This window comes from Capra hircus, chromosome 21, assembly GCF_001704415.2.
Source record: "Capra hircus breed San Clemente chromosome 21, ASM170441v1, whole genome shotgun sequence".
NCBI classification, from domain to species: Eukaryota; Metazoa; Chordata; class Mammalia; order Artiodactyla; family Bovidae; genus Capra; species Capra hircus.
In genome coordinates this window covers 30,025,079-30,038,623 of record NC_030828.1, presented here as the reverse complement: position 1 = coordinate 30,038,623, position 13,545 = coordinate 30,025,079, and the positions used below count along the sequence as shown (strand labels likewise).

Genomic DNA, 13,545 nt, shown 5'->3' with positions numbered 1-13,545 from the left:
GTGATTGGGTTGGATGTGCATTCGAGGTGATTAACCATGGTTAAGAGGGAAAGAATGGATTCCTCGGCAAGAGGAGAGGAAGGGAGACCAGTTGGAAGGCTGGTCCAGCCTAGAAATCACAGTAGTGGGTAGCAACAGAAAAGATGGAAAAAAGTGTGCAGAGTTGGAGATTGTGTAGTGAGAGAATTGGAGGATTAAAGGTGGGATCAGCTTTCTGGGAGCAAGAGGGCAGAGGGTGCTGTCCAGGCCCCAGGCCCAGGCAGTTGGCTGGATGGGATTGGGAGGAATACTCATGATAGCCTTGTCCCCCACCTGTCCCCACCCCCCATAGTTCTCTTATGTGGATCAGGTGGGAAACTGAATTGTTAAGTGTTAAGATATACATTATATTCCAGTCTCAAAGAAGGGCAATGCCAAAGAATTTTCATACTACCACACAGTTGCACTCATTTCACATGCTAGCAAGGTAATGCTCACAATCCTTCAAGCTCTAGGCTTCAACAGTATGTGAACCATGAACTTCCAGATACATAAGCTGGATTTAGAAAAGGCAGAGAAACCAGCGATCAAATTGCCAACATCCGGTGGATCATAGAAAAAGCAAGAGAATTCCAGAAAAAACATCTGCTTCATTGACTACACTAAAGCCTTTGACTGTGTGGATCACAACAAACTGTGGAAAATTCTTACAGAGATGGGAATATCAGACCACCTAACCTGCCTCCTAAGAAACCTGTATGCAGGTCAAGAAGCAACAGTTAGAACTGGGCATGGAACAAGGGACTGGTTCAAAACTGGGAAAGGAGTACATCAAGACTATATATTGTCATCCTACTTATTTAACTTTTATGCAGAGTACATCATGCGAAATGCTGGGCTGGATTAATCACAAGCTAGAATCAAGATTGCTGGGAGAAATATCAATAACTTCAGAAATGCAGATAACACCACCCTAAGGCAATGGCACCCCACTCCAGTACTCTTGTCTGGAAAATCCCATGGATGGAGGAGCCTGGTGGGCTGCAGTCCATGGGATCGCGAAGAGTCGGACACAACTGAGCGACTTCACTTCCACTTTTCACTTTCATGCATTGGAGAAGGAAATGGCAACCTACTCCAGTGTTCTTGCCTGGAGAATCCCAGGGACGGGGGAGCCTGGTGGGCTGCCGTCTATGGGGTCGGACAGAGCTGGACATGACTGAAGCGACTTAGCAGCAGCAGCAATGGCAGAAAGCAAAGAGGAACTAAAGAACCTCTTGATGAAGGTGAGAGAAGAGAGTGAAAAAGCTGGTTTAAAACTCAACATTCAGAAAACAGATCATGGCATCCAGTCCCATCACTTCATGGCAAATAGATGGGGAAAAAATTGAAACTTTATTTTCTTGGGCTCCAAAATCACTGTGGACAGTGACTATAGCCACAAAATTCGAAGATGCTTGCTCTTTGGAGAAAAGCTATGACAAACCTAAAGCAGAGACATTACTTTGCCTGAAAAGGTCCCTCTAGTTAAAGCTATGGTTTTTCCAGTAGTCATGTACGGATGTGAAGGTTGGACCACAAAGGAGGCTGAAAGTTTAGTCGCTCAGTCGTGTCTGACTCTTTGCAACCCCATGGACTGTAGTCTACCAGGCTCCTCTGTCCATGGGATTTTCCAGGCAAGAATACTGGAGTGGGTCGCCATTTCCTTCTCCAGAGGATCTTCCTGACCCAGGGATCGAACCTGGGTCTCCCACGTTGTAGGCAGACGCTTTACCGTCTGAACCACCAGGGAAGTCAAAGGATGCTGAGCACCAAAGAACTGATGCTTTTGAACTGTGGTGCTGGAGAAGACTCTTGAGAGTTCCTTGGACAGCAAGGAGATCAAACTAATTAATCCTAAAGGAAGTCAGCCTTGAATATTCATTGGAAGGACTGATGCTGAAGTTTGAAGCTGAAGCTTCAAAACTTTGGCCACTGGATGTGAAGTGTTGACTCATTGGAAAAGACCCTGATGCAGGAAAGATTGAGGGCAGGAGGAGAAGAGATTGACAGAGGATGAGATGCTTAGATGGCATCATTGACTCAATGGACATGAGTTTGAGCAAGCTCCGGGAGATAGTGAAGGACAGGGAAGCCTGGCGTGCTGCAGTTAATAGGGTCACAAAGAGTCGGACACGCCTGAGCAACTGAACAACAACGTACACACGTGGACACATACATGTGTACGGGCTTCCCTGGTGGCCCAGCGGCAAAGCATCTGATTGCAGTGCGGGAGATGTGAGTTTGATCCCTGGGTCAGGAAGAAATCCCTGGAGGAAAAAAATGGCAACCCACTCCAGTATTCTTACCTGGGAAATCCCATGGACAGAGGAGCCACGTGGGCTACAGTCCATGGGATCACAAAGAGTCAGACACAACTGAGCAACAAACTACCACCAACAATACATATATATATGACATTATCATTTTAATCCCTTAGGGTCCCGTTCAGCTGCAATTAATGGAAAACTTAGTAGGGACTTACAAGTAGAGATTTGTGTCTCACGATGCCAGTTCCAGCTGGCAAAGCTCCCCACCACCAGTGCCACTGAGGGACCCATTCTGTCCTCCTTTGGAAGTGACACCATATCAAATAGGAGAAAGCTTTCCTAGAAACTCTACCGCTTTATGCCTCATTAGCTATAACTGTCACAGGACCAGCCCTAGCTGGAATGGAGTTTGAGGAGGCAAGTGTTTTAGCTGAGCATGTGGCCGCCGTCAAAACCAGGGTCTGTGAGGAAGAGCTGGAACAGAGTTTGGATAGGCAGTTGGCACTGTCACATAATTGCCCACATTAAATTTGTTTTCTAGGATTCATGTTTCCAGAGGAAGAGTCTGTTCATCTATGTGATTGGAATTTGCAGCCGTATATTAGTCAGACAGATATTAGAAAGCGGGATGACTTTGTCACCGTTCTATCGGGTCTGTCCACCTTTCATCTGCAGCCCGGCCTCTGAAAGTATGCCACGCCTCAGATGCGTCCTGTATGTCTTCCATGTTTGGATAGATAAAGACCTAGTTTCAACACAAAGGAATAATTTGCAAAGATAAAATCAAGAATCTGCTGACCTTGAGAGCTGTTGGGAAAGAGGTAGCCAGAGCCCAATTACAAGATGTACGGGCTGCGCTTTCTGTGTACTCCATTTCCCGTCTAAGCGAATAGGCGAACAAGCGAGGGAAAGCAGGGCTTTGTGTTTTAAGACTTCTTGAGAGTTCCGGAATACAGAAGCCCTTACGACCACAGGAGGCTTCAGTGCCCAAGTGCCTGTTTGAGTTCAGGGGTATTTCTCGCAGAAAATGATACGGTGAAGACGGTTTGAGGGATGACCGCACATTTCCTCCTCCGAAACAGCTGCGAGAGTAACTGCTGTGGTGCTGGCGGCTTGTGTGGGAGCGGGGGAGGGGAAGGGAAGTGGCCGCTGGGTCCAGTCCTCCCCCAGCGTGTGCTGGGCGCTCTGTGCACGTGCTGGGACTGGGGGGAGGGAAACCGCAGGGTGGGATGCAGACCCCACCCTGGCAAAGCTGCAGGAATTCCACCAACTCATTTGCTGTCCCTGTTCCCCAAAGTCATCAAAGAAGCTGTGCTTTTATGTAATCCTGTTTGTAAAATTCTACAGAAGGCCATGTGGTGCTGTGACACGTAAGTCATGGTGGTTATCAACCTCGAGCTGAGAGGCAGCCTGATCTAGTGCAGAAAGAGTGTGGAACCTCAGGCACACACCGCTTCCCGGCCTGGGAACAAGATGCTCCCTGAGGTTCCTTCTGGACTGAAGTTTCTGTGATTCCTGACGTCAGGCTGTGACTGGGAGGGAGACGATGAGCAGGGTTAGATTCCAGCTGTATCTCTGGGGGAGCCCATGGAAGGCTCCTGAAGGAGATCCGCAGGAGACTGTCCATGGTGGGCTGGACCGTGGAGACGGGCTGAGCCCAGCTTTGGGTGGGATGGGGTCAGTGAGTGTGGAGGGTGGATGGGGGCACTGGGCATGACGCAGGAGTGCACAGAGGCGTGAGAAGGCAAGAGAGAGAAGCCCTGGATGGGGTGTGCTGCTCCCCCGTCACTCAGGGGTCTCTCAGGGGTGAGGTGGCAGGAGTCAGGGAGTCAGGAGGGATGGTGAGCACAGATTCTTAGAGAACGGCAGGGTCCACTGCCTCCTGTCCTCAGCCCACAGCAGGCCCTTCCTCCGCACCACAACCATTGTCCTCCATTCCTTCCTTCAGCCGTTTACCAGTGTTGTTATCGAGTCCCCAGTCCACGTCTGCTGTGGGGTATGTGGCCATCAGCACGTCAGACAGGGGTCCGATTTTCACAAGGTTTACATCCTTGGTGAGGCTTGGGAGAGAGCGGATGGACAAGTCATTAACTAGACACGCGGGCTGGTCTACCCCAGGGCCTCTGAGACCCGGTGGCTTGCTGTCTCTACTTCCTTTTGGGGTAGACGCACACTGTACCCTCACTTGGAAGGTAACTATGGTGCTTCCGACCACTCCTTCACAAGCTGGGTTAAACTCACTTTGATAAAGGGGAAAGAAAGCTTTTTCAGGTTAACCCCACTCTGAGTGACCTCCTCCAGCTCCCAGTGGGGACCCACAGACTCTCTTTTGCAGTAACTTTGGCATACACGGGAATGGCTTTTCCCCAGAGCTCTTTGCTCATTTCTTGGATGATGCTGCGTCTTGGCTCTGTTCTGCCCTCTTCAGGGTTGCTGGCGGGGGGTCTAGGAGCAGGAATGGAGGGGAAGATTCACGGAGGTGACCAGATGTGAGCAGGAGCCTCCCCTGTGTGGGGCCCCTGGGGCCCCTGGCGTTAGACTGTGTCTAATGGGAAAAACTTCTGGAGATCTGGGAATGGCCACACTGGGACGTAGAGGCTCTGCTGGAATCAGAACCCAGGAATGTAAAATTTGTAGTCCAAAACTTGCTCAGGAGTATCATTTAACCATTTGAAAATTTTCAAAAATAACAAAGATCTAAGCACCCAAACTCTTCAAGCACAGACTCTTCCTTCGCGGCAGCTGCATGGTAAAGCACATGTTTGTGAACCCAGTCCATCCTCTTGAGGCTGCAAGGAAATACGGTCCTGTCCTAGTTTGTGTCCTCCTTGAAGCGGTCCCCTGAATGCTAATGTTGGTACGTGTACTGAGGAGAAGCCAGCAGCTCCGCTTTTAATTAAGGAAACCTCCACGTGGTCTTTTAAAAACCCCAAACCAGACAAAACAATAATAGCTGAAACTGGGAAATGACTTCTTTTTCACATCAGATAATGACTTTTAGAAATGGTCTGTTTTGCCAACATCCTCCCTGGCTCCAGTCCTGTTTCTGCACCCCACCCCCAGGGCCCGAGTTCCTCAGGAAGCATTTCCAGCGTGAGCCCAGGGCTGTTGCAAGGGCTAGGCGTCCTGGTCATGGGCGCTGGGCTGTGCTAGCGCCCTTGACAGCCTCACCCGCAGAGGGGCCGTGTGTCACCTTGCTGCCGACCCACACAGGAAGAAGGGGCTGGACTCGGCTCGAGACGGAAACAGGTGCAGTGCGTGGTGCTTATTTCCTGGCTTGGCTTAGAGCTGTGATGCTTCGCCTCCGAGGGGTCTGTGAAAGACCAGCTCCTGGAAAGCCTGGGTGTTGACTTTACCTTTGTCTAAAGAAGAGGTGTGCCTGTGTGCCCACTGACTGACATATGCTCACAGATGTCGGGTGCCCGCCTCTACCCGGTACAGTCGTTGTACCACCATGCAGTTGTTGCTGCAGAGACTCTGGCCTTCCACATCCTGACAGATGAAGTAGATGGAGGAGACTGGACCCCATTAGTGGTGTTTGAACTTGGCTTTTTTTTGTTTGTTTTTTGGAACTCTTTTTTTCTTTCCCCAAATGAAATTTCAAGGGGAACTCCAGGATATAAAGAGTGAAAAGAGGAACCACTGTGGTTGAAGCTGAGGGCAGAACCCCTTCCTTCTGTCCCATGGAAAATCCCCAAGGCGTCTCCTGGACCCTAAGACTCAGAGGAAGGTCTGGATACCAGGGACTGGATGCCTTCAGTGGTGACTTGGAGCTTAACGTTTTATTATTTTATGTCTTTCTCCTAGATGTGTTCTCCTTTAGGGCAAGAACTCTGTCTGATCGTTTGTTGTACCCTGAGCACCTAATGCTTCCTACTCAGTCGTGATTTGAATCAGGGATCAGGTGGTTTGTAATTTCTGGCCTTTTTGACTTAATCTTGTAATCTGTTCGGAGAAGGCAATGGCATCCCACTCCAGTACTCTTGCCTGGAAAATCCCATGGATGGAGGAGCCTGGTAATCTACTGCCAAGCCCGTAGTTCTTCTGACTCCCAACACAAATTCTTGCTCTTCCTACTCGGAACCCTACTATGAGCCAGGTGTTGACTCTCCTGGCCAGGCCCCAGTTCCCCTGATGGGCACACAGCAGTCACTCCGTGTCACACCCAGCGTACTTTTCCCAGTGTGTTTCCAGAGCCCTTCCCACACTGACTGCGGTCGAGTGGGCGAGCTGCCAGCGACGTGTGAGCCCGTTGATGGGCGTTCTCATTTGGAGCACCAGCTGCAAGGGCCTGACTCCAGTGCTCCCCGTGCTCTGCCTTGTCTGTCTTCCTGTGCTCAGTGGCCTTCACAGGGACTTGTCCTGAGTGAGCTCAGGTTGTGTGCTCATCTGATTAGAAAGTAAATTTCCCTTGGATGTCAGTGTCCAGCATTCCATTCTGATTGTTTCCACTGAAAGCGATGATTGACATTCCCAATCTAGGGGTGCTTTATTCCAGGGAAGTATGGATCAAATTGAACTGTGGTGTTGGACAAGACTCTTGAGAGTCCCTTGGACTGCAAGGTGATCCAACCAGTCCATTCTAAAGGAGATCAGCCCTGGGATTTCTTTGGAAGGAATGATGCTAAAGGTGAAACTCCAATACTTTGGCCACCTCATGTGAAGAGTTGACACATTGGAAAAGACTCTGATTCTGGGAGGGATTGGGGACAGGAGGAGGAGGGAATGACAGAGGATGAGATGGCTGGATGGCATCACCGACTCGATGGACGTGAGTTTGAGTGAACTCCAGGAGTTGGTGATGGACAGAGAGGCCTGGCGTGCTGCGATTCATGGGGTCGCAAAGAGTCAGACACGACTGAGCGACTGAACTAAACTGATGGATCAAATTGATGATCATGAAACAGTGTTAAATTCTGTTTACAAACATGTATATTCTCAGAGAGATTATACAGTTGGGAAGAATACAAAATATTTATTATTGGATACATTTTATCAGAACTTTAGAAAAGTAAGTTTTTATTATGGGAAATTTTAAGCATATGCAAAGAGAGAATAATATAATATTACCCACATGTTTATTAGGTAGTTGCGACAATTAGTATTTCATGGCCCATTTTGTTTCATTGATATACTTACCCACTTAATTTTATTATTTGGAAGCAAATAACATGTTGTTTGGGATATCATTTATTTGTGAAATAATAAAATATTGTTATCTTGAAGCAAATTCTGGGCAGCATATCATTGCAACCTCAAATATTTAAAATGCTTACATTTTTAAGATACAGTCTTGGATTTGATGAGGCTTTAGCATCAGTGCATTTGCCTGTGAATTTACTGAACTGCTGGCCTTTGTGTGCAAACTTATTTTTTCAGTGTCACTATTTGCAATTAGCAAGTATGTATATATTCTATTCCCCTCTTACAGAAAAGGGCACTAGTGTAATCTGGTCTGCAGTTTTTTTTTGAACCGAACAGTTTATCCTGGAAATTGTTCCTTATCGGTATAGGTAAGTGGACCATGATCACAGCTGTATCCTGTGTTTACTGATCAGACAGCAGAGATGAGCTCTAGCTGTTTCCCCTGTGCTGTTGCCCTTAACACTTGGTGGTTTGAAGCACGTACAACCTTCCTCTGAGGAACATGGATCAGATTTAGATGAAAATGTTTACAGAACACCCTAGCCATCTACAGATTGTACTTTTATGTAGTACACATTAAAAATATACTGTAATATTGGGCTTCCCTGGTGGTACGGTGTATGAGTCCGCTTGCCAGTGCAGGGGGCACAGGTTCAATCCGGGGTCTGGGAAGATCCCACGAGCCTTGTAGCAGCTAAGCCCGTGCGCCACACTCCTGAAGCCCGTGCGCCTGAGAGCCTGTGCTCTGCAACAAGAGAAGCCACCGCAATGAGAAGCCCCTGCACTGCCGCGAAGAGTAGCCTCCGCTCACCCCAACTAGAGAAAGCCTGCGTGCAGCAACGAAGACCCAGCACAACCAAAAGCAAACACTTAAGAATACTGTAATACATGTTGTGTAAAACTTTATATAGTTTATCAAGAGAGTGTATTATGTCGGATATCAAGTTCCCTGTGGAATTGTTGACTAACTGGCACTTGTTTGCCTTTCTTTCAGATTTAATTAACCTGCACTCAAATGCTTCCGCAGAAAAAGCCAGAAATGTCCTAGCTGTGGAAGCTGCCCCTGGAGAGCTGGTAGGAGAGCGAGCTGCAAATCAGCCCGCCCCAGGGCCTCCAAATTCTATTAACTTCTCTTTTAAACAGTGGGGCACAGAGCTCAGGTGAGTCTTTGGAAAGCATTATGTGAAACTGAAAATGGATTATTTCTGATAATGTATAGTTTTATATGTGAAATTATAAAATCACCTGGCATTTGTGAAGGTATTGGTCATAAGGTACTTTCGCATACTTTAGCTTGTATGGGACTCCTGTTAAGTGCCTGATGCTTTCACACTCAGGGTTTAATTGTTTGAGTATTACCAAACTTGGTGATTGACATATGGTCGTGTGGTTGACATTTTATGGAGACAACAATTGGCTCAGGAGGAGTCCTTGTCTATGGTCACAAGGCTCTCAGGCTGCAGTTGAATGAGCATCACCGCAGTCAGTTTCAGAATAATTTTCACTGCCCCAAAAAGAAACCCCAGGACCCATTAGCAGTCCCCTCCTGTTTCCCCCAAACACCTTCTTCCTATCCTGTCCTTACCTACTTTTTTGTCTCAGTGGATTTGCTGATTCTGCATATTTCCTAGGAGTGACATCCTACAGTACCTCGTCTTGCTTCTTTCACTGAGCGAAACGTTTTTAAGGTTTTCATCCGAGTTGTAGCATGTATCAGGACTTCATTAATATTTCATTTCTCTTTACTGTGGAATAATACTCCGCTATGTGGGTATACCACATTTTGTTTATTCGTCCTTCAGTTAATGGGCGTTTGGATTCTTTCCGCTTTTGGGCTACTATGAGTACAGTTGCTGTAAACATCTGTGTGAAGGTTGTATGAAGACATGATTTTTCAACTTCTTTGAGTAAATATCAAGGAACATGATGGATCATATGGTAAGAGTGTGCTGAGTTTTGTAAGAGACTGCCAGGTGGTCTTCTGAAACGTACCACTTTGCCTTCATTTCTGCCAACGATAAATGAGCCTTCCTGTCGCTCCACATCCTTGCCAGTGTTTCATGTCATCAGTGTTCCAGGTTTTAGCTGTGTCAGTAGTTGTTTAGTGGTAGTTTGTTGTTTTGATTTTCATTTCCTTGATGACATATGAGGTGGACCATTTTTAATATGCATATTTGCCACTTGTTTATCTCCTTTGGTCGAGTGTCTGTTAAGGTCTTTAGCCATTTTTAAGATTGGGTTGTTTTCTTATTGTTGCATTTTAAGGACTCTGTGTATTTTGAATTGCAGTCCTTTATCAGATTTGTCTTTTGTAAATATATTTTCCCAGCCTGTGACTGCCATCTAATTCTCTCAGTATTGTCTTTCACAGAGCAGAAGTTTTAAATTTTAATCAAGTCCAGCTTATCAATTATTTCTTTCAAGATCATGTCTTTGTTATTGTATCTAAAAAGGCTTCTCCGTACCCAAGGTTGTGTAGGTTTCCTTCTCTGTTAATGTTAACTTATAGTTCTATAGTTTTGAGTTTAACATCTGTGATCCATTTTGAGTCAGTTTTTTGACTCAAAGCATATATGGTCTCTGTGTCTGGTTCCTTATTTTGCACGTGAGAGTCTAGCTGCTCCAGCACCATTTGTTGAGGAGGTAATCTTTGCTCCATTGGATAGTCTTTGCTTCTTTGCCAGTGATCAGTTGATTGTACTTATGTGGTTCTATTTCTGGATTCTCTCTTTAATTCAGTTCAGTTCAGTTGCTCAGTCGTGTCCGACTCTTTCCGACCCCATGAATCACAGCACGCCAGGCCTCCCTGTCCATCACCATCTCTCGGAGTTCACTCAGACTCACGTCCATCGAGTCCGTGATGCCATCCAGCCATCTCATCCTCTGTCGTCCCCTTCTCCTTCTGCCCCCAATCTCTCCCAGCATCAGAGTCTTTTCCAATGAGTCAACTCTTTGCATGAGGTGTCCAGAGTATTGGAGCTTCAGCTTTAGCATCATTCCTTCCAAAGAAATCCCAGGGCTGATCTCCTTCAGAATGGACTGCTTGGATCTCCTTGCAGTCCAAGGGACCCTCAGGAGTCTTCTCCAACACCACAGTTCAAAAGCATCAATTCTTTGGTGCTCAGCCTTCTTTACAGTCCAACTCTCACATCCATACATGACCACTGGAAAAACCATAGCCTTGACTAGACGGACCTTAGTCGGCAAAGTAATGTCTCTGCTTTTGAATATACTATCTCAGTTGGTCATAACTTTTCTTCCAAGGAGTAAGTGTCTTTTAATTCCATGGCTGCAGTCACCATCTGCAGTGATTTTGGAGCCCCCAAAAACAAAGTCTGACACTGTTTCCACTGTTTCCCCATCTATTTCCCATGAAGTGATGGGACCGGATGCCATGATCTTCGTTTTCTGAATGTTGAGCTTTAAGCCAACTTTTTCGCTCTCCTCTTTCACTTTCATCAAGAGGCTTTCTGCCATAAGGCTGGTGTCATCTGCATATCTGAGGTTATTAATATTTCTCCCTCTTATGTTCTATTAATGTATTTGTCTATTCTTTTGCCAGTACCACACTGTCTTGATTACCATACTTTATAGTAGGTCTCAAAGTAGAATAGCGTCAGTCTTCCAGCTTTATTCTCCTTCAGTTATTGTGTTGGATAGTCTAAGTCTTTTCCCTCTCCATATAAACATTAGAATCATTTTGTTGATAATCACAAAATAACTTGCCAGGATTTTGATTGGGATTGCATTGCTTCCCAGGTGGTGCTAGAGGTAAAGAACCCACATGCCAGTGCAGGAGATGGAAGAAGCACGGGTTCAATACCCTGCGTGAGAAGATCCCCTGTAAGAGGGCCCTGTGACCCACTGCAGTATTCTTGCCTGGAGAGTCCCAAGGACAGAAGAGCCTGGTGGGCTCTGACCCACAGGGTCGCAAAGAGTCAGACACGACTGAAGTGACTTAGCACACAGGCACACATCGAGTCTGTAGATAAAATTGGGAAGAACTGACAATACTGAGGCTTTCTCACCATGAGTGTGGCATATTTCTCCATTTATTTTGTTCTTCTTTGATTTCATTCATCAGAGTTTTGTGGTTTTCCTTATATATAGATCTTATATGTACATTTTGTTAGATTTATATACCTAAGTATTTTGCTTTCTTGGTGCTAATGTAAATGATACTGTATTGTTAATTTCAGATTCCACTTGTTCATTGTTGGTATGTAGGAAAACAATTGAATTTCGTATGTTAATCTCATATTGTGCAACCTTCCTATAATCACTTACTAGTCCCAATAATTTTTTGGTTAATCTCTTCAGGTTTTGTATGTAGATGGTTGTGTCATCTGTGAACAGTTTTATGTCTTCCTTACCAATATCTTTACTTTCTTTTCTTTGCTTTATTGCATTAGCAAGATTTCCAGTACAGAGCTGAAAAGGAGTGGTGGGAGGAGGCATCTTTGCCTGGTTCATGGTCTTAGTGGGGGCTTCCCCAGTGGCTCAAGTGGTAAAGAATCTGCCTATAGTGCAAGTAACACAGGAGACCCAGGTTCAATACCCAGGTCGGGAAGATCCCCTGGAGGAAGAAATGGCAACCCACTCCAGTAATCCTGCATGGAGCATCCCATGGACAGAGGAGCCTGGTGGGCTACAGTCCATGGTGTCACAAAGAGTTGGACACAGCTTGGCACACACTCACTCAGGCTTAGCCTGGTCTTAGTGAAAATGCTTCAGGTTTCTTGCCATTAAACAGGATATTAGTTTCAGGATTTTTTGTAGATAGTCTTTATCAAGTTGAGAAAGTTCCCTCTATTCCTAGTTTATTGAGAGTTTTTATCATGAATGGGTGTTGGATTTTGTCAGACGGATTTTCTGCATGAATTGATTATGTGGTTTTCCTTTTCTAGTCTGTGATATGATGAATTATGTTAGTTGGTTTTGAGTGTTGAATGAGTCTTGCTTACCTGGGATAAATCTTAGTTCGTTGTGAAGTATAGTTCTTTTTATACATTGTTGAATTTGATTTGCTAATATTGTGTTGAGGATTTTTATATCTGTGTTCATGAGTGACATTGGTCTGTAGTTTCTTTTCTTGTATTGTCTTTGGTAGGGGAATACTGGCCTCATAGAATAAGTTAGGAAGTGTTCTTTCTGCTTCTATCCTCTGAAAGAGACTGTGGATAATTAATATAATTTCTTTCTTAAATGTTTAGTAGAATTCACCAGTGAACCCATCTGCACCTGTGCTTTCTGTTTTGGAAGATTATTGATTCCATTTAAAAAGCATGTATATCATGTTCAGATCATTTATTTCTTCTTGTGTGAGTTTTGGCAGATTGTGCCTGTCAAGGAATTGGTCTCTTTCATCTAAGTTATCAAATTTATGGGAATTGAGTTTTTTATTGTATTTCTTGAGTATTCTTTTAATTTCCAAAGAATCCATGGTTATTTTCCCTCTTTAATCTCTGATATTAGTAATTAGCATCATCTCTTTTTTCCTTAGTTAGCCCAGCTAGAGACTTATCACACCAGTTGATCTCTTCAAAGAACCAGCTTTGTTTTCATTTTTTTCTGTATTGATTTCCTGTTTTCAATTTTATTGATTTCTGCTCTAATTCTTATTATTTATTTTCTTCTGCTTACTTTGGATTTAATTTTCTCCTTTTTCTAGTGTCCTAAGGTAGAAATGTAGATGGTTGAGTTTAGATCTTTCATCTTTTCTATTATATACATCCAGTAGAAACTTTGAGTATTGAGTTTACATCTTCCATCTTTCCTATCATATGCGTCCAGTGCTATGAATTTCCCTCTGAGCACTGGCTTTGCTGCGTCCCGCAGCCTTTGATAATTGATGTGTTCATTTAGTTAAAAATATTTTAAAACTTGTTTTGAGATGTCTTCTTTGACTCACATGTCAGTTGGATATGTGTTGTTTAATCTCCACATACTTGAAGATTTTCTTGTTGTTAATACCTTTCTGTTACTGATTTCTGGTTTAATTCTACGGTGGTCTAAAAGCAGACATTATATGATTTCTGTTCTTTAAATTTGTTAATGGGTATTTTATGGGGCATAATATAATCTGTCTTGATGAGTGTTCCATATGAGGAAA

The 13,545-nt window shown here is 44.9% G+C and overlaps 1 protein-coding gene across 1 annotated transcript in view; it reads left to right on the top strand.

Annotated features, from left to right (window-relative positions):
- Window positions 1-13,545, top strand: part of TBC1D2B (TBC1 domain family member 2B) — an 89,645-nt gene that overhangs the window by 24,485 nt on the left and 51,615 nt on the right. The window contains exon 3 of the mRNA XM_005695084.3: window positions 8,428-8,593. Within this exon, the coding sequence (XP_005695141.3) occupies window positions 8,428-8,593 (166 nt within the window). The remainder of the gene's footprint in view (window positions 1-8,427; window positions 8,594-13,545) is intronic.